This window comes from Syngnathus acus, chromosome 19, assembly GCF_901709675.1.
Source record: "Syngnathus acus chromosome 19, fSynAcu1.2, whole genome shotgun sequence".
NCBI classification, from domain to species: domain Eukaryota; kingdom Metazoa; phylum Chordata; class Actinopteri; order Syngnathiformes; family Syngnathidae; genus Syngnathus; species Syngnathus acus.
In genome coordinates this window covers 4018261-4042703 of record NC_051103.1, presented here as the reverse complement: position 1 = coordinate 4042703, position 24443 = coordinate 4018261, and the positions used below count along the sequence as shown (strand labels likewise).

The 24443-nt window shown below is 42.6% G+C and overlaps 4 protein-coding genes across 5 annotated transcripts; 2 read left to right on the top strand and 2 right to left on the bottom strand.

Annotated features, from left to right (window-relative positions):
* The first annotated feature begins 767 nt into the window (after nt 1-767).
* Nucleotides 768-13838, top strand: LOC119138050 (myoferlin-like). Of its 2 annotated transcripts, XM_037277755.1 has the most exons (55): nt 768-1026; nt 1402-1457; nt 1550-1641; nt 2639-2747; nt 2812-2905; nt 2965-3119; nt 3185-3313; nt 3374-3436; nt 3553-3603; nt 3673-3703; nt 3769-3884; nt 3947-4073; nt 4143-4246; nt 4321-4389; nt 4455-4498; nt 4854-4936; nt 5022-5060; nt 5301-5425; nt 5496-5609; nt 5676-5853; nt 5922-6046; nt 6109-6218; nt 6283-6475; nt 6541-6696; nt 6763-6894; nt 6979-7142; nt 7398-7512; nt 7597-7699; nt 7813-7955; nt 8019-8189; nt 8298-8391; nt 8448-8525; nt 8594-8775; nt 8858-9016; nt 9100-9201; nt 9440-9601; nt 9720-9885; nt 9950-10026; nt 10147-10203; nt 10595-10606; nt 10675-10773; nt 10889-11017; nt 11093-11248; nt 11322-11413; nt 11491-11661; nt 11740-11888; nt 11960-12099; nt 12163-12251; nt 12316-12411; nt 12477-12618; nt 12686-12785; nt 12855-13048; nt 13116-13225; nt 13302-13449; nt 13518-13838. In XM_037277755.1, the coding sequence occupies exons 1-55, from the start codon at nt 939-941 to the stop codon at nt 13554-13556; spliced, it is 6222 nt and encodes a 2073-aa protein (XP_037133650.1). In that variant the 5' UTR covers nt 768-938; the 3' UTR covers nt 13557-13838. The 2 variants fall into 2 exon arrangements, with proteins under 2 accessions (XP_037133650.1, XP_037133649.1); XM_037277754.1 differs by having other exon boundaries at nt 7813-8189.
* Nucleotides 13839-13842: 4 nt separating this feature from the next.
* Nucleotides 13843-16287, bottom strand: aarsd1 (alanyl-tRNA synthetase domain containing 1). Its single transcript, XM_037277893.1, has 12 exons — nt 16167-16287; nt 15745-15873; nt 15505-15664; nt 15384-15441; nt 15153-15309; nt 14956-15072; nt 14751-14881; nt 14611-14677; nt 14454-14545; nt 14332-14386; nt 14171-14265; nt 13843-14082 (listed from the first exon to the last, which is right to left on the bottom strand). The coding sequence occupies exons 1-12, from the start codon at nt 16203-16205 to the stop codon at nt 13944-13946; spliced, it is 1239 nt and encodes a 412-aa protein (XP_037133788.1). The 5' UTR covers nt 16206-16287; the 3' UTR covers nt 13843-13943.
* Nucleotides 16288-16541: 254 nt separating this feature from the next.
* On the bottom strand, nt 16542-17892 carry ptges3l (prostaglandin E synthase 3 like). The gene is made up of 7 exons (XM_037277999.1): nt 17734-17892; nt 17556-17669; nt 17391-17457; nt 17210-17308; nt 17049-17138; nt 16919-16981; nt 16542-16813 (listed from the first exon to the last, which is right to left on the bottom strand). The coding sequence occupies exons 1-7, from the start codon at nt 17766-17768 to the stop codon at nt 16805-16807; spliced, it is 477 nt and encodes a 158-aa protein (XP_037133894.1). The 5' UTR covers nt 17769-17892; the 3' UTR covers nt 16542-16804.
* Nucleotides 17893-18098: 206 nt separating this feature from the next.
* On the top strand, nt 18099-22917 carry kat7b (K(lysine) acetyltransferase 7b). The gene is made up of 15 exons (XM_037277852.1): nt 18099-18322; nt 19052-19202; nt 19278-19526; nt 19618-19700; nt 19824-19907; nt 19993-20091; nt 20182-20292; nt 20414-20605; nt 20682-20771; nt 20845-20985; nt 21077-21170; nt 21254-21400; nt 21598-21704; nt 22110-22371; nt 22670-22917. Exons 1-14 carry the CDS (start codon nt 18305-18307, stop codon nt 22209-22211), a joined length of 1668 nt encoding a protein of 555 aa, XP_037133747.1. The 5' UTR covers nt 18099-18304; the 3' UTR covers nt 22212-22371; nt 22670-22917.
* Nucleotides 22918-24443: the final 1526 nt, after the last annotated feature.

Genomic DNA, 24443 nt, shown 5'->3' with positions numbered 1-24443 from the left:
TTTAATTTAATTTAATTTAATTTAATTTAATTTAATTTAATTTAATTTAATGGCAACGTTTTAGGCATGCACTTTAGATTCAAACCACTAGATGACGATAAAGCAATTCAAAACAACCGCCCACCTCCTAAAGTGCCCAATATTTTTTCTACATATTGACTTACTGCAGTATGAAATAAAATAAAATAAAATAAAATAAAATAAAATAAAATAAAATAAAATAAAATAAAATAAAATAAAATAAAACGCCCTTTTGTGGTTAGTCAGAATCACATGCTTAAATTAAATTAAATTAATTTAAATTAAATTAAAATTAAATTAAATTAAATTAAATTAAATTAATAAAATGATATGGAGATGGATAGAAGGTACAATATTTTTATCAATAAAAAATATTTCCGTATGTACATTTATATTTATTTATCGCACGTCTTTTTATTAAATATCCACCTTTTGCGCCGATTGTTTTTTTAAACACATTTTTCAATGATATACAAAAAAGAGATGGTATTGAATTTCTATGGCCGTTAGATGGTGCTAAATTACAACATATTTGCTAAATCGAGGTAAAGTGAAGGTTTGTAGTTAATTTTTGTTTTGTGGTGGTTAAAGTCACCTTTCCAAAATTAATGGTTGATTTAAAAGGGTTATTTATCTGCTAGTTTAAATTAAATTTGATGTCAATACCTCGCAGGATGGCAGCAGCTGCACACGATTTGTCTCTCGCCACTCATGATAATTACACGCCCGTGATCCGCCCTCATTTCCACTTCCTAACGTTGCACTTAAAAATCAACTTTTGTCTGCGTCCCGGACGCGTCTGCGAAGATGCCAGGGTTGATCATTTTTCAAGGGATTGAAAATTTCACTCATTAAACAACCTTTGCAGGATTTTTTTCTCCTCCCCTTTCCTTTTCTTTTTGTCAAACTGGATCATCATGTTGCGGGTTTTGGTTGAATCAGCTACAGGTCTCCCCAAAAAGAAGGTTGGAACTCCTGATCCTTTCGCGACAGTAGTGTTTAAAGGTAAATATCTTTCTTTTATTATAGATAGAAATTGTTAAATCGAGTGAAATGCAGCATTTGACATAGTCGTTTGAAAACAAACGCGTGTATCTTAATTCCCAGTTAGATGAAAAATGCAATTTTGGAATGAGAAGTTCTAAATGTCTGTCAAGTTGGGTCACAGCTCTTATAGTAAAACAAATCGAGACCATCCAGGGGTAAAATGGCAGTTACCTATAGTCTGCAGGTGTGGCTTTTCTTCCTCTTCTTTTATGCTTCCCCTTATGAGGTAACAACTGCAAGCTCACTTGTTGCATCCAAAATGATTTCTAAAAAGGACATGGAGTCACTACTACTTCTTGTGTTATTAATTTCTCACCGGCCTCCTCTTTTCAGATGAAAAGAAAAAAACAAACACTATTGATAATGAGGTGAATCCAGTATGGAATGAGGTAAATGTTTATATATGTTTTTTTTGTTTTTTTTTGGCCGTCAGATCTCAGTTGTATGGAAATTCACTGCTGGTTTTCATCTTACCTCACAGGTCCTTGAGTTTAACCTGAATGGATCCGCACTAGAACCCAACTCCAATCTTGATGTGATTGTGAAAGACTCTGAGACCTTTGGAAAAGATAAGTAAGTTTTAGCTCTTTGTTTTGACCTTTGTTAGTCAAGAAATGGATTAGCAGCATTATGTGCTGAATAAGCAAAAAAAAAAAAAAGAGTAGTTTGCTGGCTGCCTCTGCCCCCGCTTGTCATGCCGAGACTTGCCGAGCCGTGTGGGACGCCTGATTGCGATTGGGCAACACGACAGATGAATCGTTGCTTGTGCTCTCAGTTGGCGAGGATGGGGCAAATTCTCTCCAATCATGTCTGGACAACATGACATGAGCGACAAGAAGCAGCTTGTGGTTGAAAATGCAGAATCACATATGGGATGAATTCAGAGCAGCCGCAAAGAATGTTTCCTCTGGCTTTTAATTACTGCCATGCAACATTTGAGCTTGTGAACTGCTTTTTTTTTTACTTCTTTGCTTGTCTTTGACTAAGTTCCCCCCTCCCTTTATGCATGTGACAGTCCGAACCGAGGGAGGAGCTTTTAGCAAATGTCTCCAGTGTGAGTCCACGTTGAGCAAAGTTTTCCACTGGCACGTCTGACACATTCCCCAAAGATGTATGCAGTCATAGCACAGGGTTCCCCTCATCCCCTCCCCCTCCTGTCTTGAGTAGTTTTCCAGAATCTATTTTTGTGCTCACTGGCAATGCAAAAAAGAATTGAGGGCGGGGGGGCACGTCAATGTGTGGACTGATTCGATTTCCCAAATTGGAAGCAGCACTGATGTGATTAGCAGATTCCTTCAGTGATGAGGTTAATAACAAGTCAAGATGCTATGAGTGCTAAACTCTGCTTGGGGATGTTGGAATTGTCAATTAAATATTTACTGGCTTCTGTTTCTGCGTTTGTTTACCTCAGGAGGCGGGGCCTGTTAGCTCAGGGCGGTGACCTTAATTGTTTGTCAATGACGTCTTTGAGCACACATTGGGCATTTCATGACTTTTGGCCGGCCAGAGTTTACTCTGCACAGGAAATCAGTGCTGAGAACTCGATGATTTTTTTTTTTTTTTTGGGCAGATTCATCGGGTCAACGAGAATTCCTTTGAGAGAACTTGCCTCCGGTCAACTTCGATCCCTTCCGGTCAGAAATGTGCATTTGCTTGATGAGAATGGCCACAATATTGGTGTAAGTACATCTGACCTTGTTTAGTATGGCGTCACTTGTAGAATATAAAATTGCTTCCCTGCAGGCGACGATGAACCTCGTCGTCGGGTATGACCCGCCACCCAATGCCAACCCAAATCCAGACGAATCCCACGATGGCGATTCCACCGTGGATTCCGGTATGTTCGACGACAGTTCTTGATTTCAGGGCAGTACCCTAATGTACGTAACCGTTGAGGTGGTGGAGAGCAAGGCGAGGAGACGGCACCTGACGGGACCCCGAGCGGTTCCGCCACCAGCCCATCTGCTCCCGGGCTGTCGACGAGCCTCCGAAGGCGAATTGCGAAGTCACAGAACAGACACCGGCTCATCAACAAACCTCAGGACTTCCAGGTAACTTAGACTGAGTTTTTTTACGTTTTTATATGAAGTCCACTCACCTCGATGGTGTCCTTCAGATCCGCATCCGTATCATCGAAGCCCGTCAGTTGCCAGGCAACAACATCAAGCCGGTGGTTAAGGTTCAGGTGTGCGGACAGACACACAGGACAAGGATCAAGCGAGGGAACAACCCCTTCTTTGACGAGGTAATTAATTTTTTTTCCCCCTTAATTGGTCACGTTTTAAGCGTTTAACTCTTTTTGCAGATGTTTTTCTATAACGTCCACATGCTTCCATCAGACCTGTTTGAACAGAACATCAGTTTTCGGGTAAGTAGGTAGACCAAAATGAGCATAACTTTTCTTTTTTTTAATTTATTCATTTATTTAATTATTATTATTATTTACTTTTAAATGAGCTGTGGACTTTTAATGCTTCCCTGCAGGTTTATAATTCCTACTCTCTGCGGGCCGACAGTCTCATGGGAGAATTTAAGGTACTGTTGTGAATTTCATGGCCGAGTCATTTGGAAATGTATCTCATCTCTTTTGGTCTTGTTACACAGCTTGACGTTGGCTATGTTTACGATGAAGCAGGTGAGCTTGTGACAAACGCTGTGTCATCAATCTATTCGGGAACTAATTCCATTGTTTTGCTGTAGGCCACTGCGTCATGAGGAAGTGGCTACTTCTGAATGATCCAGATGATTCCAACTCTGGAGCTAAAGGATACTTGAAAGTCAGCCTTTTTGTGGTCGGGATTGGCGACGAGCAACCGGTAAGAAAACCCCCCAAAAAATTTGTAGGTTTTTCTTGTAAACAAATGTGTTGCTCATACAGTCGGAGAAGAGAGAAGCAAATGACGACCAAGACGACATCGAAAGCAACCTGCTGCTACCGGCTGGCGTCACTCTCCGATGGGCCACCTTGTCACTCAAAGTGTTTCGGGCGGAGGACATCCCTCAAAGTAAGACACCTTCCAGAATCCTCTTCCGTTCAACCCGAGCGGGAACTCAGCATTGAATGTCACTTTTAGTGGACGATGCCTTCATCCAGTCACTGAAGGGGATTTTTGGAGGAAATGAAAATAAGAAGAACCTGGTGGATCCCTTCATTGAGGCTCGTTTTGCGGGCAAAAAGGTTCCTCTTCCTTCATCTTTCATTTTCATGCATTTATCGATGATACTTATGACACCTCTTTCTTGCCGATGCAGCTCTGTACTCAAATTATAGAAAGAAATGCAAACCCAGAGTGGAACCAAGTGTTGAATCTTCAAGTCAAGGTGATTAATTGGACATCCCATTAGCAACGTCGAGATGTAATCATGTTTGACGTCTTCTCTCGTAGTTCCCCTCAATGTGCGAGCGCGTGAAACTGACAGTGTTTGATTGGTGAGTCCCAAACGCTTACCGCTACATGCTAACGGGAAGTTTTAGCAGGCGCTATTTCTGCAAATATAGATGGGTGCGCTCCATCACCAGCTGTATGAGAATTATGTGGCCTGTGAGTCAGCCTGCTCCGGCCCCTCCCTTCCCTTTGCAATAACAAAATTAGTAATCCTGTTGGCACTGTCTTCCTGCTCTTTTTTCCCGAGCGAACAATATATCAGATAAGGCAGGTCCAGGAAGGCGACATGGAGGAAGTGCTGGGAGAAGTGATTCTGAAAAAATATTTCTGTATTAGCTTCACACACGAGTTTGAATGTGAGCGCTGAGCCGTGTGCTAATGAGTTATGTGTGACTTCAGGGATCGCGTGACTGGGAATGATGCTGTCGGCACCACATACCTCAACCTGGCCAAAATAGCCTCCTCCGGGGGCGAAATAGAAGGTAATGATTTATTTTGCACCAAAATCCAACACTTAATAATTTCCCCACGACAAACTTCTAATATTTGTCTTTCGTCCTGGAATAGAGGAACGTGCGGGAAATGTGGATTTGTCGTCATATGAAGGTTCACCTGTGCTTTATTTTGCTGTGTTGCATGTTTGCTATTATCATGCAGGCCATGCCCACGCTGCCCCCCCCTAACTCCACCACTGCTCAAACATAATTTTTGTTGTTGTGCATTTTCGTCCCCCCCTCCCTTCCTAATCCAGAGCTGCTTTCCCTGCTTACTAACAACCATTTCACCGCCTACTAACTAACTGCATATTAAAATCCAAGGCTAAATTGTGTTTGTATCTATACGAAGCGGCAACAGGAGAATCTGAGGTTGGTTTTCTGCCCGTCTTTGGTCCCTGCTACATCAACCTCTACGGCAGCCCCAGAGAATTCACCGGACTACCAGATCCTTATGAAGATCTGAATTTGGGAAAGGTACTTTTTTTGGACAAGAGCTTATTTCAATCCACTTGAATTACTTGTAACTCATTTTTTGGGGGGTCAGGGTGAAGGAGTGGCCTACAGAGGCCGAGTCCTGGTGGGAATGTCCACTAAATTAGAAGGCAAAGTTGACAAAGCAATACACAGCATCCCCAATGATGACATCTTGGTAGTACAGGTAAGAGTAAACGATAGAAAAGGAAGTCTGGGAAAACTTATTTGCTGTTTTGCTCTCCTATGTCAGAAATACCAGAGGAGAAGGAAGTACTGTCTCTGTGCAGTCTTCCACAGTGCTTCCATGATCCAGGAACCAGGCGAGCCAATTCAGTTTGAAGTCAGCATCGGTAACTATGGCAACAAATTGGACAATACCTGCAAACCTCTGGCCTCCACCACTCAGTATAGCTGCGCAGTGTTTGATGGTGAGTGAGACGCACTTATAGACTTAAAGGTGTTTTTTTTTTTATTTAATGGCGTGTTGTGGTTGAAGGTAACCAGTACTATTACCTACCATGGGCGGGCACTAAACCGGTCGTTGTGGTCACCTCATTCTGGGAGGACATCAGCCACCGCATGGACACCATCAATACCATCCTCTACATCTATCGCCGCTTGGTAATGCTCCATTTTCTTCTCAAATAAAAAATTCCTGTTTTTTGAGCTTACCCTCGTTACAGCAATCTAACCTGGAAGTCTTCAGAACGGCCGTTTCTGCTAAAACACCCGAAAATCAATTATCTGGTGTGTGGGTGAAGTTGCTGAGTCAGCTGATTGAAGACCTAGAAACGTACGTCAATGATGGGGAATCAATCATCTCTGTAGAAATACCTCACATTATCTCCTTTATCCAGTTTCCCAACACCGGTTCTGGAGGGTCGCTCAAATCTGACCACCCTGGACATCCAACTCAAGAAGCTGCGAGATAGCGGCTTGAAAAGCATCAATCAAGCAGCCAGACGCATGAGAGAAGAAGCTCAGGACATTCCCGAAACTCTACCAGACATCGAATCGTGGGCGGAGAAACTCGCAGCGCTTGCCGAAGAGGTGAAAGCATGAATGGGTTTAATTTTCAACCTCTGGTGTTAATCTCCACTTTTTTATACCTTCAGCCCCAAAACAGCATGCCTGACGTGATCATCTGGATGCTCCGCGGGGAGAGGAGGGTGGCCTACAGCCGCATCCCAGCTCATAAAATCCTCTTCTCCACATACAGTGAGCAAGCTTGCGGGCAACACTGTGGCAAAACCCAGACTATCATTTTAAAGGTACTCTCCAAATATTAGCTTGCCCGGGTTTCTCCTGTCCAACCGAGTCCATCGTGTTCTTCTCAGTACCCCATGGACAAGAGCAAAGGCTTGAAGGTGCCCGTTCAGATCCGAGTCAACATGTGGCTGGGTTTGTCTGCGCACGAGAAGAAGTTCAACTCTTTCTCCGAGGGGACTTTCAGTGTGTTTGCAGAGCTGGTAGGTTCATTCAAATAAAGGGCTAAGCTAACTCGGCGCACAGAAATTTTATTATGAATCTGAGCCACGGTGCCTTTTTTGCAGTACGAGAATCAAGCCAGTATGTTTGGAAAGTGGGGAACCACAGGACTGGTGGGGCGCCATAAATTTTCTGACGTAACAGGCAACCTCAAGCTGAAGAAGGAGTACTTCATGCCCCCCAGGGGATGGGAGTGGGAGTCGGACTGGTTCATTGACCCGGAGAAAGCGTGAGTTCAACCCAGGAAAAAAAAAGTTCCATTGCTTGCACAATGTTCATTTATGAGGCTTATTTTTTTCTGGTCTGCCGAGGAAATGAGTTGGCCGTTTTGTTTACATTCCTCTCGTGCCACAGATTTAAAAAAATAACAAAGGTTTCCGTTTCCTGAGTTTGTACCCCCAATTTAACAATATATGTCGAAGGCTCCAACTAAAAGCAAAAAGATGAGTGAATTTGATCTAATTTGACTTTTTTGTGTTGGAAGTCTCTTAACAGAGGCAGACGCAGGACACACTGAATTCATGGATGAGGTTTTCCAAAATGAAACCCGCTTCCCCGGCAGAGAGTGGAAGGCGGCGTCTGAGCCTTTCACCGACGTGGTGAGAAAAGAGCAAACATGCAAATATGTCGGGAAGCTGTCAAGTGCACACACAAAGGTTGATTTGTGTGTTGTTGTCGGGCAGAATGGCGAGAAGAGCCGTAATCCGGGCGAGTTTGAATGTCCTCCTGGTTGGGCGTGGGAGGACGAGTGGACAGTTGATGACAACAGAGCTGTGGATGATCAAGGTGCTGAGGTTAAAATTTGATTCAGAAAAAAAAAGAATTAAATACATGAAGAAAATATTAAAATTTGTATCTGGTCTGGAAATTGAAGGGAAAATATTTTTGGTTTTCCAAAGGATGGGAATACGGCCTGACTATTCCGCCAGAGGACAAGCCCCGATCTTGGGTGCCGGCAGAGAAGGTGTACCACGTCCATCGTAGGCGACGGGTGGTTCGGCCTCGCAGAAGAGCCGCACTTCCCCCGGGCGCGTCCGCCGAGGTCAGCATTTTGTCACACCGATTTTTGGAAAAATGGTTGCTCGACATGCTACTGTCCCCACAGAGGCGAGACCACGGCGATCCAGAGGGTTGGGAATTCTCTTCCCTGATTGGCTGGAAGTTCCACAGGAAGGAACGATCGTCGGATACGTTTCGCCGGAGGCGCTGGAGGAGAAAGATGGCGCCGGAAGACCGCTTGGGGGCGTCTGCCATTTTCAAACTAGAGGGTGCACTGGTGGGTAGTTTGTCTAATCCAGTTCTAGTTTTAAATATTGACTTAAGTATTAAGTGTGAACAGCCGTTGGTATTTTCCCCTCAGCAGTTTTGTTGATTTACTTCGCAGGGCGTTGATACGGACGAGAAAGAGAAAAGCTCCGAAGGCGACGTCACCAAGATGTTTGGTGCTAACACACCCACCGTGTCCTGCTCCTTAGAAAGTAAGTGGACAGCAAATGAGTTCGGATACATTTGTTAACCTCCCCTCCTCCTTCAGGGTCATCCGTGTATCACCTGCGTGTTTATGTCTATCAAGCAAGAAATATGACATCTATGGACAAAGACAGTTTTTCTGGTATGTGGCTAATGTTAGCTGTCATAAATTATCCCAATCTGTGGCCGTAATACATTTTCGCTTCACAGATCCATACGCCCACGTGTCCTTCCTGCATCTAAGTAAGACGACAGAGAAACTGCGTGCGACTTTAAACCCAACCTGGGACCAAACTCTCATTTTCAACCATGTGGAAATTCACGGCGACCCAAAGGCTCTTGCGCAACACCCCCCGGATGTTGTCATAGAGTTCTACGACCATGACCAAGTGGTAACGCCACACAAAGGGAATCATTTAGTCAATCCCGCCTGAGGAAATGTTTTTCCTTTTAACGAGATTTTCAACCGTCCAGGGTAAGGATGAGCTGCTGGGTCGATGTATTTGCGCTCCATTGGTCAAGTTGAATCCCAGTATGGATCAGGTGCCCAAACTGCTATGGCACCCCATCGTGCAGGGGGGGCGTGAGGAAGGGGAGGCACTGGTGGCGGCTGAACTTATCCTCAAAGATAAGGTCTGCATCTGAGCTTGAGGATTTCATAAATAAAGGACATTTATTCTCATCTTGATTTGATTATCTGCTTTCTCTCTCTCCAGTCAGGAGACTCAGATCTTCCTCTTGTCCCCCCAAAGAGGGCGGAAAACCTCTACATGGTTCCGCAGGGCATCCGGCCTGTTGTGCAGCTCACTGCTGTGGAGGTAAAATTTATGTATTTATTTGTTTATTTATGTATTTATTTATGTATTTTATTTCTTATTTTAATATTTTTTAAATTACTTTAATACATTTTTTACATTTTATATACATTTACATACATTTTAATTAAATTTAATAAATTTTTAATGTTTAGTTTTTTAAAATATTTAGAATTTATTTAAAAAAAAAAAAAGTTTAAATATAATTTTATTTATTTGTATTTGAAATTGTTGCATGCAGATTCTCGCATGGGGTCTGAGGAACATGAAGTCCTATCAACTGGCCACAGTTTCCTCTCCCAGCCTGGTGGTGGAGTGCGGCGGGCAAAGAGTAGAATCCGCAGTCATTAGGAACATGAAGAAGAGCCCCAACTTTCCAAGCTCGGTCCTCTTCATCAAAGTGGTAACCACACTGCGTTGAAATATATTTCATCCTTCCGTCAGCAACCCCTGCCAAACCTGTTTTTTGGTTCAAACATTACCAACTCATTTAATTCCCATCTTCCCGTCACCTCCTCCAGCTTCTACCTAAGGATGAGATGTACACACCTCCGATTGTGCTGAAGGTGATTGACCACCGTCCATTCGGCAGGAAACCTGTGGTGGGCCAGTGCACCATCACCTCGCTGGAGCAGTTTCGTTGCGACCCATATGTCATCACGGCCGAGGGAGCCATGGCGTCCAAAAGTGAGGAGACAAAAGTAATTCTCCAATACTGGACAAAATGACCAAAAAAAAAAAATTCTTGCAGTGGCTCTCATGGCAGCGACTCCTTCCAAACAAATCTCCATCAATATGGAAGAAACTAGACTCCTATTAGAAACCCAGGTAGGTAATATTAAGAATATTTCATCATTTCTTCTAATAATTTGAATCAACTTTGGACTAAAAAGTCATAATTTGACGTGCAGAGTCAAATTTGACATGGGATGTCACTCTGGCTTGCAGTTCATGTGCAGCATGTCAGATGCTGTCAGCAAAATGACTCCCCTTCCCTCCCGTTTTGTATGTATGAAGACTTGATGTTGCTTTTGTCGCTCAGTCTCTGGACACTAATGACACTGGAAAGCTGAGAAAGCACAACGCTAACGATGTCACAATGCCTTTAATAGCTTGTTTGCCATCTCTTTTGTTCATTTATTCATCGCATCTAACGAGCACAGAAAATGAATTCCAGGCTTGGACATTTTTATCAGCAGCACCAAAAAAAAAGAAAAAAGTTCTTGGTCAACAAAATTATCAAAACAAAGTGCTGTAACACAAATGTTCTGTTCTGTCGCCCTCTGGTGGCTGATTTGAAAACCGCAACTCAAATCACACACCCCTTTGTTTTCACACTTTTATTTTAAGAACCATTTATTTCAATAATAAAAATGACTTTCTCTTTTATTCACAGCACGTGGAAAAGGTAAGTAAGTGTTTTTGGTTTTATTTTCAAACTGAGAATAAATTGATTGTAAAAGTTGTGCTTTGTAGGAAAAGCAGACGGTAGATTGGTGGAGTAAATTCTACGCTTCAGTGGGAGAGAATGAGAAATGTGGTCCTTATCTCAAAAAAGGATATGACACCCTCACAGTAAGATACCATCATCAGTGGAATTTCAAATAATTTGGTTTCTCAAGCTATTGATGAATTCGAAACTTTCTGGCTAAACAGTCTTTAATTTCATCATCTTGAATTATTTTCTCAGGTGTACGACAAAGAACTAGAAGATATTTCCCAATTCAAAGGGCTGACAGACTTCTGCAGGACTTTCAAACTGCAGCGAGGCAAAAACGAGGACGGCGATGATGATCCGAGCGTGGTCGGGGAGTTCAAGGTACTTTGACACATTTACACGTCGAAAGAAAAATGAAACTTCGAAACTGTGAGGTCTGCGTTCTTCCGCCTGCAGGGCTCGTTTAAAGTATACCCCCTGTCAGACGACCCCGGTATCACCCCTCCTCCCCGGCAGTTCCGAGAACTTCCAGATAGCGGCCCTCAGGAGTGTCTGGTTAGGATTTATGTGGTCCGGGCTATCAATCTGCAGCCTAAAGACAATAACGGCAGAGTGAGGATCAATTAACAATAAAATATTTTTTTTAATAATGCTGTTATCTCAATGTGGTGACCTTTTCCTTTAGTGTGACCCCTACATGAAGATCTCCCTGGGAAAGAACACACTAGATGACCGAGACCATTACCTCCCCAACACAACAAATCCTGTGTTTGGAAGGTAGCTAATTAGCATGATTAGCATTCATGCGACATAATCCCCCAGAGGATTAAAGCACAATATTTTTATTGCCGTAGGATGTTTGAGATGAGTTGCTTCCTACCCCAAGATAAGGATTTGAAAATCTCCGTCTACGACTACGACCTCCTGAGTCGTGACGAGAAAGTCGGGGAGACCGTGATCGACCTGGAGAACCGTTTCCTGTCCCGTTACAACTCCTACTGCGGCCTGCCGCAAACCTACTGCACGTATGGCAACCAAGCCCAAAATGTTTTCATACGTGAAACAAAATTCGGTGTAGATATCAACTGTGTTTTCGCTGTCAGTTCTGGAATCAACCAGTGGCGGGACCAGCTGAAGCCTTCTGAGATCTTGGACAACCTCGCTCGTCTGAAAGGCTTTTCCAAACCGAGGAGTGAGGACAACGGGACTTCGTTCAGCTTCAACGGGAAAGAATACACACTGGCTCACTTTGGTAAGATTTTTTTTTTTTTTTCTTGTCTCATGGCTGTTCAAAAAGACGACATGACTTATTTCTCCTTCCAGAGGGCAAAAAGGAGATTCATGAACACTTGGGTCCACCTTGTGAGCGTCTGTGTCTGCACATCCTACGAACGCAGGGACTTGTACCTGAGCATGTGGAGGCCAGGACTCTTTACAGCAGCTTCCAGCCTAATCTGTCTCAGGTTTGTCCAGATTCAATGTCCACATGATGTCCCCCGTGCTAACCTGTCCATTTGTGTGTACAGGGAAGGCTTCAAATGTGGGTCGACATTTTCCCCAAGAGCATGGGTCCACCCGGGCCGCCCTTTGACATCACCCCACGCAAAGCCAAGAAGTGAACATCCCTAAAAATCATCTACTGAATCACGCCGGCAAACCTAACCAATTTTTTATTTCAGGCATTTCCTGCGCGTGGTCATTTGGAACACGACAGATGTGACGCTGGATGAGACGAGCGTCACCGGAGAGCACATGAGCGACATTTACGTCAAGGGGTACGGTTATTTATTTACATTCTAAAAAAACACTTTAAAGAGTTGAAATGAATGATTTGTCGCAGATGGATGGCAGGGATGGAGGAGGACAAGCAGAGGACGGACGTCCATTACAGGTCTCTCGACGGGGACGGCAACTTCAACTGGAGGTTTGTTTTTGAATTCGACTACCTTCCCGCGGAACAACTCTGCCTCGTCTCCAAAAAGGTGAGGCCCCCCCCCCCCCCTCCAGGTTTGGACCTCGACAAAAAATAAATTCTATTTGTTTCAATAGGAGCATTTTTGGAGTTTGGATAAAACCGAGTTCAGGATTCCGCCCAAGCTGAGTATTCAGATATGGGACAATGACAAATTCTCGCTGGATGATTATCTCGGTGAGTCAATGGGAAACATTGTTGGAGTGAAGTAATTCTTCAATTATGCGTTTTTGGTTCGGATCCCAGGAACACTGGAGCTCTATTTGCACAATTTAATTCCCCCTGCAAAGACGCCAGAAAAGTGTTCACTATCCATGATGGATGAGGTGGACGTAGACGTGCCGCACAAGCCTGAAGCTGCCAAGTGTCTGTTTACACAGAAGTCCGTGAGAGGCTGGTGGCCGTGTTCGATTGAGCAAAATGGGCTCAAGGCCCTGGGGGTGAGTGAGGATGAACAAAATGATACCATATCTCATATAGGGTCCAAAAATTGTTTTGTGTCCATAGGGCAAAGTCGAGATGACTTTGGAAATTGTGAGTGAGGCTGATGTGGATGAAAAACCGGCAGGAAAAGGCAGAGATGAACCCAACATGAACCCTAAGCTGGACTTTCCCAAGTAGGAACCCATTCACACTATTTTTGTTTTTATTTTTCATGGATGCCATTTTGTAAAACATCTCCGTGACCAACAGGCGCCCCGAAACTTCCTTCTTCTGGTTCACCAACCCATGCAAGACCATGAAGTTTATTGTGTGGCGACGCTTCCGGTGTCTCTTCATCGGACTCATCATTCTCACCATCCTGCTCCTCTTCCTCGCCATCCTGCTCTACTCTCTACCGGTAAGATTTCGATGATAATCTAACTTTGTGCTTTGACTTTTATGTTACATTTCTTTGACCTTTTCCAGAACTACATCTCGATGAAGATAGTAAAGCCACTACAATAAAGCGGATGAGGTGCACTCGACCTGTAAAGGATGACGAGAACGTCAAAAGGATCAAAATGCAGTGACGTTTTTTTTTTCTTTTTCTTTTTATAAAAGGTGTGAATGGGAAGGGACACTTGCTTGTTTTGCACTCTTTCAATATTCTGCTACACACATAAAGGTGATTGACTTTTCCCCACATTAACAGTGGCTTCACTCAATTGGTTCAATTTAAAAGAAAAAAAAAAATCACAGTTCAAATGTTTTAAATTAGAAATATTTAAAAGAATTACATTGAACATCTGACAACATTGTGCTACTAGCTTAATCAGCTACAAACTAAATTTTTACATATTGCCGCAAATGTTTTCTTTGTATTACTGTTGTAAATAAACGATTAAATTGGATTTATTCTTCTTGTGAGTTCTGCTGCTTGCAGTGTTGTTGCAATAAAGCTTCCGCCTCGGCTCTTCGGGCCAGGCTGTTGGCTTTGCCTTGGAAACGGCCATTTTTTCCGGCTCCCTTCCCTTGAAGCAGCTCCAACAACCTGGGCAGAGGAAAAAGATGGATAAAATATCATATTGTATAATCTGTAGGATTTTTTTTTTTTTTTTTTTTTTTTGCTTCCCCCGTACCGTGGTCCCATTTGTGCCACTTGCTCGCTGGGTCCAGCCAGCAGAAACAAACCTGGTCCCTTTTCCTCTCCTACAGTCAGGAAAACCAAAGTTTCCTGAGAATAGTCGAGAGAATATTAATTGATTATTTAATACCAAAAAAATACGTTTTGCATTCTTACCTGAGTGTCTATTTCATTGGCAATGATGTTCATGAACTCATTATCGCCTTCTTTTCTGTGGGTGAGTGAGGACGCCATTTTGTAAACAACACTCGCTAATGTGGAAAATTAGCACCTCTTACTTGTGCAAAGTGAAGAAATTCCCTCTGTGCGGGTCATTCTTAAAATTGTGAGTGACGATGATGGCCATGTCCCGAAGTAAGCTCAAGTTGGTCTACAAGGAAAATAAACAATTTTACAAAAACGTCCAAGGATAAAAAGCAATAAATATTGGCTCACTTTCTGCACAAGCTTCAGTGACTTCTGCAACTTGTCCACAGCGTCAACGTGTTCATCAGGGCCAGTTCTGTTGATGAGAAGTAAATACAAATATTTTATTCTTTAAATTTAACACAATAAAATTTTAACATGCAGCTTACTTGAGAAGAGCCACCAAAGAGCGCTCGGTGCTGTAGCTTTTCTCAGCATATTTCAGCACCCTATTTCCCACCAAGAATATCAAATTGGTTTTGTTTTTCTTCCCTTTCTCTGTCCCCAGGAGTTTAATTACCTAAAAAAAAATCATCCCCTTGAAATGACGCTAACGACGTCTAAAATTGAATATTTCCAAGTGTTTTCATGTACCTGCAAGTGACTGAGGTTGGACACGTGCGTTCCGCAACACATGTTGGCGTCGACTCCCTCGATGTCAACTACTCGAATTGGCCACGTGTGGTCGTCCGGGAGTCCTTGAGTCCTCACCTGCACGTAGCGCATAAGTACTCACTGGCTTCAACACACACACACACACACACACACAAAATAGTCAATTTAGCACTGACCTTTTCCATTTCAGGGCTGTCTTTATAAAGTAGCTTAACATTGACTGGGATGTGAGCTCTGATCTTCTCATTGGCAGCTTCCTCCAGCGCTCGGATTTGGGCTGCTTGAACAACCGGAGTGTTCAGTTCAATGTTGCTTCTCTGACGCCCCAGCTCCCTAATAACAAAGATGTGGGCGAGTACAGCGAAATTGTATACATGCAGCATTACAATAACGTTTTGTGAATATACCAAGATGTGGTCATGTAGCCAAACATGGTTTCTGCCAAGGCTGAGATGAGATGTTGTCCTAAAAGAATAAGAAAATGCTTTAGTGTGAATAGTACTCTGGGAGAGTTTTTGGGAGGCGCACCTGAGTGTTGTTGCATGTGGTCAAACCTCCTCTCCCAGTCTACCATCACTTGCACCTCCTGACCCACCTCCAGGGGCGAGGTCACAAAGTGAGCGGCATCTTGTCCTTGTCTGGTCACCCTCAAAACAGGGATGTCCGTTATCAGCCCATAGTCATCTGGCTGGTGGAGGAAGAGATAAAAGTACAATAAAAATATTGCTTTAAGCTGTCATGTCTTCGGGTATCCAAAATCATACATACCTGGCCGCCTCCCTCAGGAAATAAGATGGTATCTTGCAGCTTCACAGTGAATCCACTCACGTTTTCTTTCTTTCCACCGATTTCCCGTTTGAGCTCCGATGGGGAGCAGGAAGCTACAGTTGTGACAAACTAAATGAAAAACATCAATTCAAATCTGGACCTGCAATATAATAATAATATAATAATCTAATATTGTCGTGTGCAGTGCTGGGAAGTAAAATAAAAAAAAAGTTTATTTTCTACGTATCTGTACTTTTTACAAAAAGAAAACAAAAACTCCGTCCCAACTGTAATAATATTATTACAATACAATGCTATCACTAAGCTAGCAACGGTGCTAACCGTTTATGCATAGGAAATAGTGTTAGTGTTATTATTTTAAGCAATAAAGCGTTAACATATCACCTCAGGCTTGTTCTTACCTCTTTCATGTAGCAGTCCCTCTGACACTGGAAAGCCATATTGACTTATCTTTGGAGAAAAACAGTAAATGATAAGACACGAAAAGATGACAGTGAGTGTGAAGCTAGGTTGGTGACATTTTTGTACGGGTAGCGGGAAGGTCAAAGTTAATAAAAGCGATTCTTTGATTCTGGCAAAGGGGGAATATAATTACATTATCAAAGCAAAATAAATTATTTTAGATTGAACACATTTCAATGGAAAGTGTGTTTCCTAATATGAATGTATTTTTTAAGAATCTGCCGTTTCCATGCTCCTACAGGTAAATAAAACATTTATCAGAACTAAACCACAAATAACAGGGTATTTCATAAAAACTCTCACACCATGACATGTTTTTATTTAAATTGACAATGATTTATTAGTACTTCATACATTGAAGAAAATAATTACTTAAAAATTACATGAACAGTTTAAAAACACAATTACAATTGACAATGATATACTACATGTTAAAAACACAACCAATGAATATATAACACTGGAATTTCATATTTGTAAATTGTTCACAGACTCACAAGCATTTCATAGTGTTATTGTTTGTATGATGATGATGAATCAACTCAGAAGTTCGGTTTCCGACGCATCGTAGGCCATGTCAGTCAGACTGTGCCGCAAGTGAAACGATCAATGATCAATATATTATCCCTATATAATAGGATACTGTATTCTTAAATTCAGAAATTTTATATTTGCATCAAACTAGACTTACATCACTAAGATCCCCCATGTCTGGTGCTGCTCCTTTATTAGTGCTGGCCATGTCCTGGATCATCTGGTGGGGAAAAAGTATTTTCAAAAATCTGAGGCTTTGAGAAATACATCGAAATGAGTCTACTTACATCTACGTATTTTTCATATTCTTCCCTTCCATCATCTTCTTCATTCTCCCAATCCCTCCAGTTATCAAAGTCCACAGCAATCCAACTGGGCTGCGCAAGGAAGAAAGGCATCTTTACTGTAAATGCAAACATCAGTCTAAAAGTAAAATCAATTAAAATACCTTTTCTGGATCCTTCTGAAGACGAGGCCATGCATAATCAGGCTTTATTTTCCTTAACAAGACATTGATGCTGCGATCATAGACTCTTTCCCTAGAGTCCTTCGAAGAAATACAAAAATAAATAAACATATCAATTTGCAACAAGCAGATTAGGATTTATTTAATATAATGGGATACTGACATGGATTTGGACTTTTTCATAGAAGTGGAGTTCATTGTAAATCACATCATCTGTGTCATTCTTGCAGCTGTTGGAAAAAAGAAAACCAGGCATCTTAATCCAACAATACAATGTGCACACACACAGTCCAAACAATGACACAATGGGTGAACTTTTTAAACTCACCACAAAGTCATTTTGTCTGTCTGGATGTCTACTTGGACATCTTTAGGTTTCTGCACCTTGAAATTGATCGTGACATATTTTTTCCTGTCAAACCACACCGCATGTGCTGGCTGACTGTTGGAAAATAGAAGAAAACAGTTATTTTCAGATCAATAAAACAGAACAAGCCATCGCTTACCTCTCCTCTGGTCTAACAATTTTAGGTTTGTTCATTGCAAAGCTTTGGACAAACTCACAACAGAAAAACTTCTGAGTAATGCTCACTCTTCCAAGTTGGTTCCTCAAATGCAGGAGAAAGGCCTGGAAGATGCTATTTATAGTAGCAGGGAGAAGCTGTTGGGGGAGGTGGTATCCCACTACCTTTTAAGGTCATCCAATGGATTTCTGGAAGAAACATGCAGTTTCTGGAATATGATTATGATTATAAAAGAGATTTATAATTATAAAACTGAAATGAATGAAATGAAAAATGGTCACGGGTGTATACTCCAGTCCGCTAGGCGGCGACAATGCGCTTCAAGGTATTTTGCGAACAGCTAACAAACACAACAGAAGAAGAGTAAAACAGGAAGTAGCCACCTGCTAGCCGCTAGGTAAATTTTCTCGAGTCTGTTTGGGCAGTGTAGTGGCAGAATCAGACTACACTGACTAAACTTATCCCGTAGACGTTCCGTTGACTGCGTTTAATTTAACGGAACAGTGCCAATTTCTTCGAACACTTGTCTGAGCGAATCATTCTTGAGCTGAAAATGCCGCGCAGACGTCAGGTAAGAAAAAAGTGGTGTGCTAGCAACAATGTCAATTGGGTTAGCTCGTTAGCAACAATGTTTAACTCTCCGTATGGGCAAAATGTTCCACAATTTAACGCCACACCATATTTAGTTTTATTTATTTAAGTGTTTAAATGAAACAGAGAAGCATTCATTTTTAAAAATTGTATATTCATTTTGTTATAACTCCAAAACCGTCGGCGCACGTACCTAGCTCAAGCTAAATGACATGAAGCTAAATGTATCGTAGCGTTGCCGATAACATGGTGGACAAAGCGTGTTATTTTGTGTGAAAATATAGACGTCGAACTGAAAAAAAGTTCGCATTAACTATTGGTTTGATGAATTTTCTACCCAAAGAGTTGCTGGGAATGAAAATAGTGGGTGTAATGCCTTAAATGCTTAATTTGTTAATGCAGTTTGGTACGTGAAGAAAACGGCTTAAAAACCGGGTGCTAATATGCTAACACCACTGGGATTCGGTGACACACAAGTTTAGCCTTATTCTGATTTAGAATGTTTTTTTTTTTTTCATTATTACTGAGTGTTCTGGTGACACGTATCATAAAATAGCAAACTGTGGCCTGTCTTAGGGCATGAGCCGTTTTTGTAATAAAGAAATAACATTCTAAACGTAATTAGTTGCTTTGTGGGGGAAAACCCAATTTTGAAGAGGAAAAATCCCTTTCCTTGGTGCCTCACTTTCATGTTTGTTCATCACAATAGAGACATATGGCAGGGAGTGGTTCAGATGGAACTGAAGATTCAGACTCATCTGCTGAAAGAGAACAGACCAACAGTTCGGAAAGTGATGGGACCCGCACTAAGAGACAGCGCCTCACCAGAGCCTCCACTCGCCTGAGCCAGAGTTCTCATGGTTTGTGTATCTGTCATACCAATAATGTAATATTCTCATTCCATTTGCGGAATAAATAATTGTCTTTTATCGCAGACACGGCTGACTTGAAGCAGGCTGCAGATCATGACGAATCCCCGCCACTGACGCCGACGGGAAATGCGCCGTCCTCCGAGTCTGAGCTGGATATCTCCAGCCCGAATGCATCTCACGATGAGAGCCAGGCCAAAGATCAGGCCAACAGAGACTCTGATAAGGACCTCTCCCACCGACCCAAACGTCGCCGATGCCACGAGACGTACAACTTCAACATGAAATGCCCGACCCCTGGGTGCAATTCACTGGGTGAACTTGCCTTACATTTGCCTGCAGTTGCTTATGATAATATCAAAGAAGAATCCATCAATGTATTAATTATTTCAATGACTTCAAACAGGTCACCTCACAGGAAAACATGAACGTCACTTTGCCGTGTCGGGATGCCCCCTGTACCACAACCTGTCTGCAGATGAATGCAAGGTGAGATTTTGGGAGGTTGTCAGCAGTTTTTGAGTGGGCAAAGCAAGTCGCAGTTTGTGTGTTTACAGCATTTTATAGGTTACATAATTTTGATTTAGCTAACATGCTAACATTTATTGTCAGGTAAAAGCTGTTAGCCGTGAGAAGCAAGATGAGGAGTTGAAGGGACAAGAAGAAAGTCATTCACGTCATGCAACCCGTCACCAGGTCTGGTTTCGGCAAGCTTTTAAGCAAATTTTGTTGGCTCTGTAAAATGTGGAACTGCATAACTGGATTTAAATGTTTCATCTAGACACCAACTTCTAAGCAGAGCAGATATAAAGAGCAGGTTGCTGAAATGAGGAAGGGGCGAAACTCTGGCCTGCAGAAGGAGCAGAAAGAAAAACACATGGTACCACAATGCTGCATCTCTATCACCACAGCGACTGGCAGCTGAGTTGGCCGTCACTTGTCATGTGGTTTCATCCTTTGTCTTCCACAGGAGCATCGGCAGACGCACGGCAACACCAGGGAGCCTCTGCTGGAAAACATCACCAGCGATTATGACTTGGAGCTTTTCAGGAAAGCTCAAGCTCGTGCCTCTGAAGACCTGGTAAAAATCCCCTCGCCTATATAATGTCTATAAAATAGAGTACAGAGGCGCTGCCTACAAAGCTGTAACTATAAACACATTCTGACCATCCTTTTGCTTCCTGTTTTCGGCCCGCCCGCAGGAGAAGCTCCGCATCCAGGGTCAGATCACGGAGGGCAGCAACATGATCAAGACCATCCTGTTTGGCCGCTATGAGCTGGACACCTGGTACCACTCGCCCTATCCTGAGGAGTACGCCCGCCTAGGTCGCCTCTACGTTTGTGAATTCTGCCTCAAGTACATGAAAAGCCAGACCATCCTCAGGCGGCACATGGTGAGAATCACAAACGACTGCAGTATAAATGCTGATAAAGACTGAGTCTTTCAATTGTGTGGTGGGTTTGTGTCAGGCCAAGTGTGTGTGGAAGCATCCTCCAGGAGATGAAGTGTACAGAAAAAGTGCCATATCTGTGTTTGAAGTTGACGGCAAAAAAAATAAGGTGCGCTTAATGCAGTCTCGTACACAACAGCATCATTTTACTCATTGATTAAAAGACTTTTGCTACTCCACAGATCTACTGCCAGAACTTGTGTTTACTCGCCAAACTTTTCCTGGACCACAAGACGTTATACTACGACGTAGAGCCGTTTCTGTTTTATGTCATGACCGAGGCCGACAACACGGGCTGCCATTTAGTGGGATACTTTTCCAAAGTAAGGATAGAACCCAGCCCTGCTACAAATAGTGAAAAAACTGCAAGTATTTTTTTCAAAAGCTCGTATTTATTGTCTTTTTTGTTTGTAGGAAAAGAATTCCTTCCTCAATTACAATGTTTCCTGCATTCTGACAATGCCCCAGTACATGAGACAGGGCTTCGGCAAGATGCTCATCGACTTCAGTATGTACCGTACACGCTCGCCAAAGTTCTTCCTACCTATCTAAAAGCGTCCGTGCTGACACGCGTCTGCTTTTCTCTTCAAGGCTACCTCCTCTCCAAAGTAGAGGAGAAGGTGGGTTCGCCAGAGAGGCCACTGTCGGACCTCGGCCTCATCAGCTACCGCAGCTACTGGAAGGAAGTGTTACTCCGATACATGCACAATTTCCAAGGAAAGGAGATCTCCATCAAAGGTAAGCGCGAGTGTGTGAACTCAAACACGCGTGTAGCTCGCACAGTTAGGGAGAGAAAGGAGCTCGTCGTCAAAGGTAAGTGTGTGTGAAGTCAAACACACACGTCGCTTGCGCAGTTAAGGAGAGATCCCCGGGGAAACGAAGACAAGTTTAGCGAAAGGCTTTGAACGAAGTTGTGCTGTTTATTTGATGCACAGAGATTAGTCAGGAAACTGCCGTCAATCCCGTGGACATTGTGAGCACGCTACAGTCTCTTCAGATGCTCAAGTACTGGAAGGGGAAGCACTTGGTCTTGAAGCGACAGGTGAGAAAACTTCCATCAGTGGCTCTTTTTTTCTATTTGCATTGCACGTAGCGTGTGTTTGTGTAGTCAAGGGTGTCATTGCGTGCCGTCATTGTGCTGATGCTAATGCATGTTGTGATCTTACATAGCAGCATGTTTGTGCTAATGCTAATTAATGCATGTCACGATTGCGGTATGTAGACTTCCCGTGCGTAGTAGTGGCTTGCAGTTTACCCAACTAATCTAATCTGTAGATTTTTAACATGAGCCTGAGCTTTACTTCAATGTGCAACTTCATCATTTGATTCATTTTAGCTCATACTAATGCCAATTAACGCTTGCTCCTTATGGTTGTATGCCTCTTGATAAGTTGTGCCACTCCATATGATGGCTCACTACTTACCATCGTTTGTTTCCTCCACACAGGACTTAATTGATGAATGGAAAGCAAAGGAGGTCAAGAGAGGCAATGGCAACAAAACCATTGACCCCAGCTCGCTAAAATGGACGCCTCCCAAAGGGACATAAGCACGCGCATCCTCAGGCTACTCAATAAACTCACCTTCAGCCTCACCAGCCACAAGTAGCCTCGAGCCACTATAGAGCCAGAGCATCTTTCTTTTTATTTTATTTTTCAAATTCCCCTTTCTATATATTTAAGTCAAATTAAAAGGTTTACAATCTCCAGAGGCGTAGCCAAGCCGGGGCGAGCCGGGGCGGCACCCCGGTTAGGACTCCCTGCGCCCCGGTTGAAAAAAATCGAGCTTTTTCGATTCTTCATTTTCATGCCGTTTTTTTCTTTCGGTCTTGCGCGAATGTGCTTGCGCTATTCTATGTGCGCGATGTTATCCATTCACCGTTTGCCTCCCGGACCCGGATGTTGTTTTAGCGATCAGCGAACGGCGTGGGTGATGTTCGATTTTTTTTTTTTTCCTGTGGGCGTGCGCCCCTACTGGAAAAATTCCTGGCTACGCCTCTGACAATCTCTGAGTTTGCAAGGGAGCAATTATTGACCAGCTTCAGAATGTTCATTGTGGTTTGAAGCTGACTAAACTTTGGTTGTGAATCATGTTTCCATGCTCCCTTCCATCAATGCAGGATTTGTCCCAATTCTTCTGCCAAATAATGAAAGAATATAATTTTTGGTTTGCTGCAAATTAAAATTCTGAAAGTACCACTGTAAAAGAAATGCACAAAAAATCAAATAAAACAACCTCAGGATTTTATAATGATACAGTTCTCGCCTGGTTGTGTGCTTCATCTAATGTCTATTATATCAAACGAAGAGTAATGGTAGGATTTGCTTACGGAATATATTTACAAAAAACCCCAAGAAAGTGTGTTTGTGCCTGAAACCAATGAACATCATTTCCAGTAGGTGGTAGTGTTGTCCCACGCATACCCAAGAACCCTCACTTAATTTATTTTTTCAGGGAAGACTAGATTCTTACTTTAATGACAGTTATAGGTATTGTATTCGTTATGTACAATTTTTCTAAATATCTGTCTGTCCAAAACAAATACAATACCTATAACTGTCAATTTCTTTTGTGTCATTTTTGGGTACTCACCAGAATTCTAATTGCCAATTGGCAAGTTATTCTGTTCAGTCAATAGACACAATATTAAATATCCTCCTATAATATTGACAAAGAAAAAAAACTCGAGTTCAAGAGTTTCCAGATGGTGTGGTGTCACAGATTCAATCCTTTTTTTTCTCTCTAAAGATTTGAAGTGCTCATCTTCCGGTCAGGCTTCAAATGAAAAAAAAGTTTGAAATAAATATACACAAATGATATTAAAGATGAGTGTCCTTATGTCTTGAGTCACAGGCGCAAGTTTGTAAGAGATGATGAACCGGTTTTGATGTTGAAGTTTGACACACCAAACCAGAACAGACACGATGTGAGGAAGACTCCGTCCATACAATGGTAGGCGGTACAACCTCGCTGACATAATGTCGTAAATCATGGTAGTGTCGCCAACTCTCTTGTTCCCTCAGTTGTTTTTCTCGTTTTGTGCCCTGTGGCACTTTTCTGTGGCTTTTCTCTCTTGAGAAGACCCAGCATAAAAAAAAAATGGCTCCTCTGTGTTCTCGTTTGAGTGAAATACAGCTTTTCCGTTTTGGCTTTGACTTGGTTCCTCAAACCCGTCTCAGACAGGCTTGCGGGCTCCGCATGCACCATGATGGAAATGTCTTTCGAATCCTTGGGCCAAAGGCCGAAAGAGACGTGTCGACGTCACATGCACAGACCTCAGCAGTCAACATTTTGGAGCCGATACCATCAGCAAACAGATCACCCTCAGTGGCTTGAAAAGCAGCTGACTTCAAGCAAATCACAGTGTGTCAACTTGTGACTTTGCGGTCATACCCACTAAAATGATTCTTCATACTTCATCCGTGTTCCACTACTGCTTTGGCATCTCGCTCAATTAAAATGTCATTCTTTTGGATCATGACACGTCGAGCTAGTCCCGCTTCAGTTCCCATCACGATTTTGTGACACCATTCCTGGAACCTGCTTTGCTGTTATCAAGCTCCAATTACTTCATAGCTAAATAATTTGTCCCGGTTATCAAAGTTCTTGTTTGTATGTGTCTTGTGGCTTCCTTGACACCCTCAGTGGATGGTAAGGCCCACTTTGGTCAGATGTGCTTACTTTGTCCAGGAGCCACTCAGCAATTCATTCCCAAAGCCTCAGAGGCTCAGAAGCCAAGTGCATAATTGCTCCTTAAGTCAATCTGCAAATTTTGCGGCAT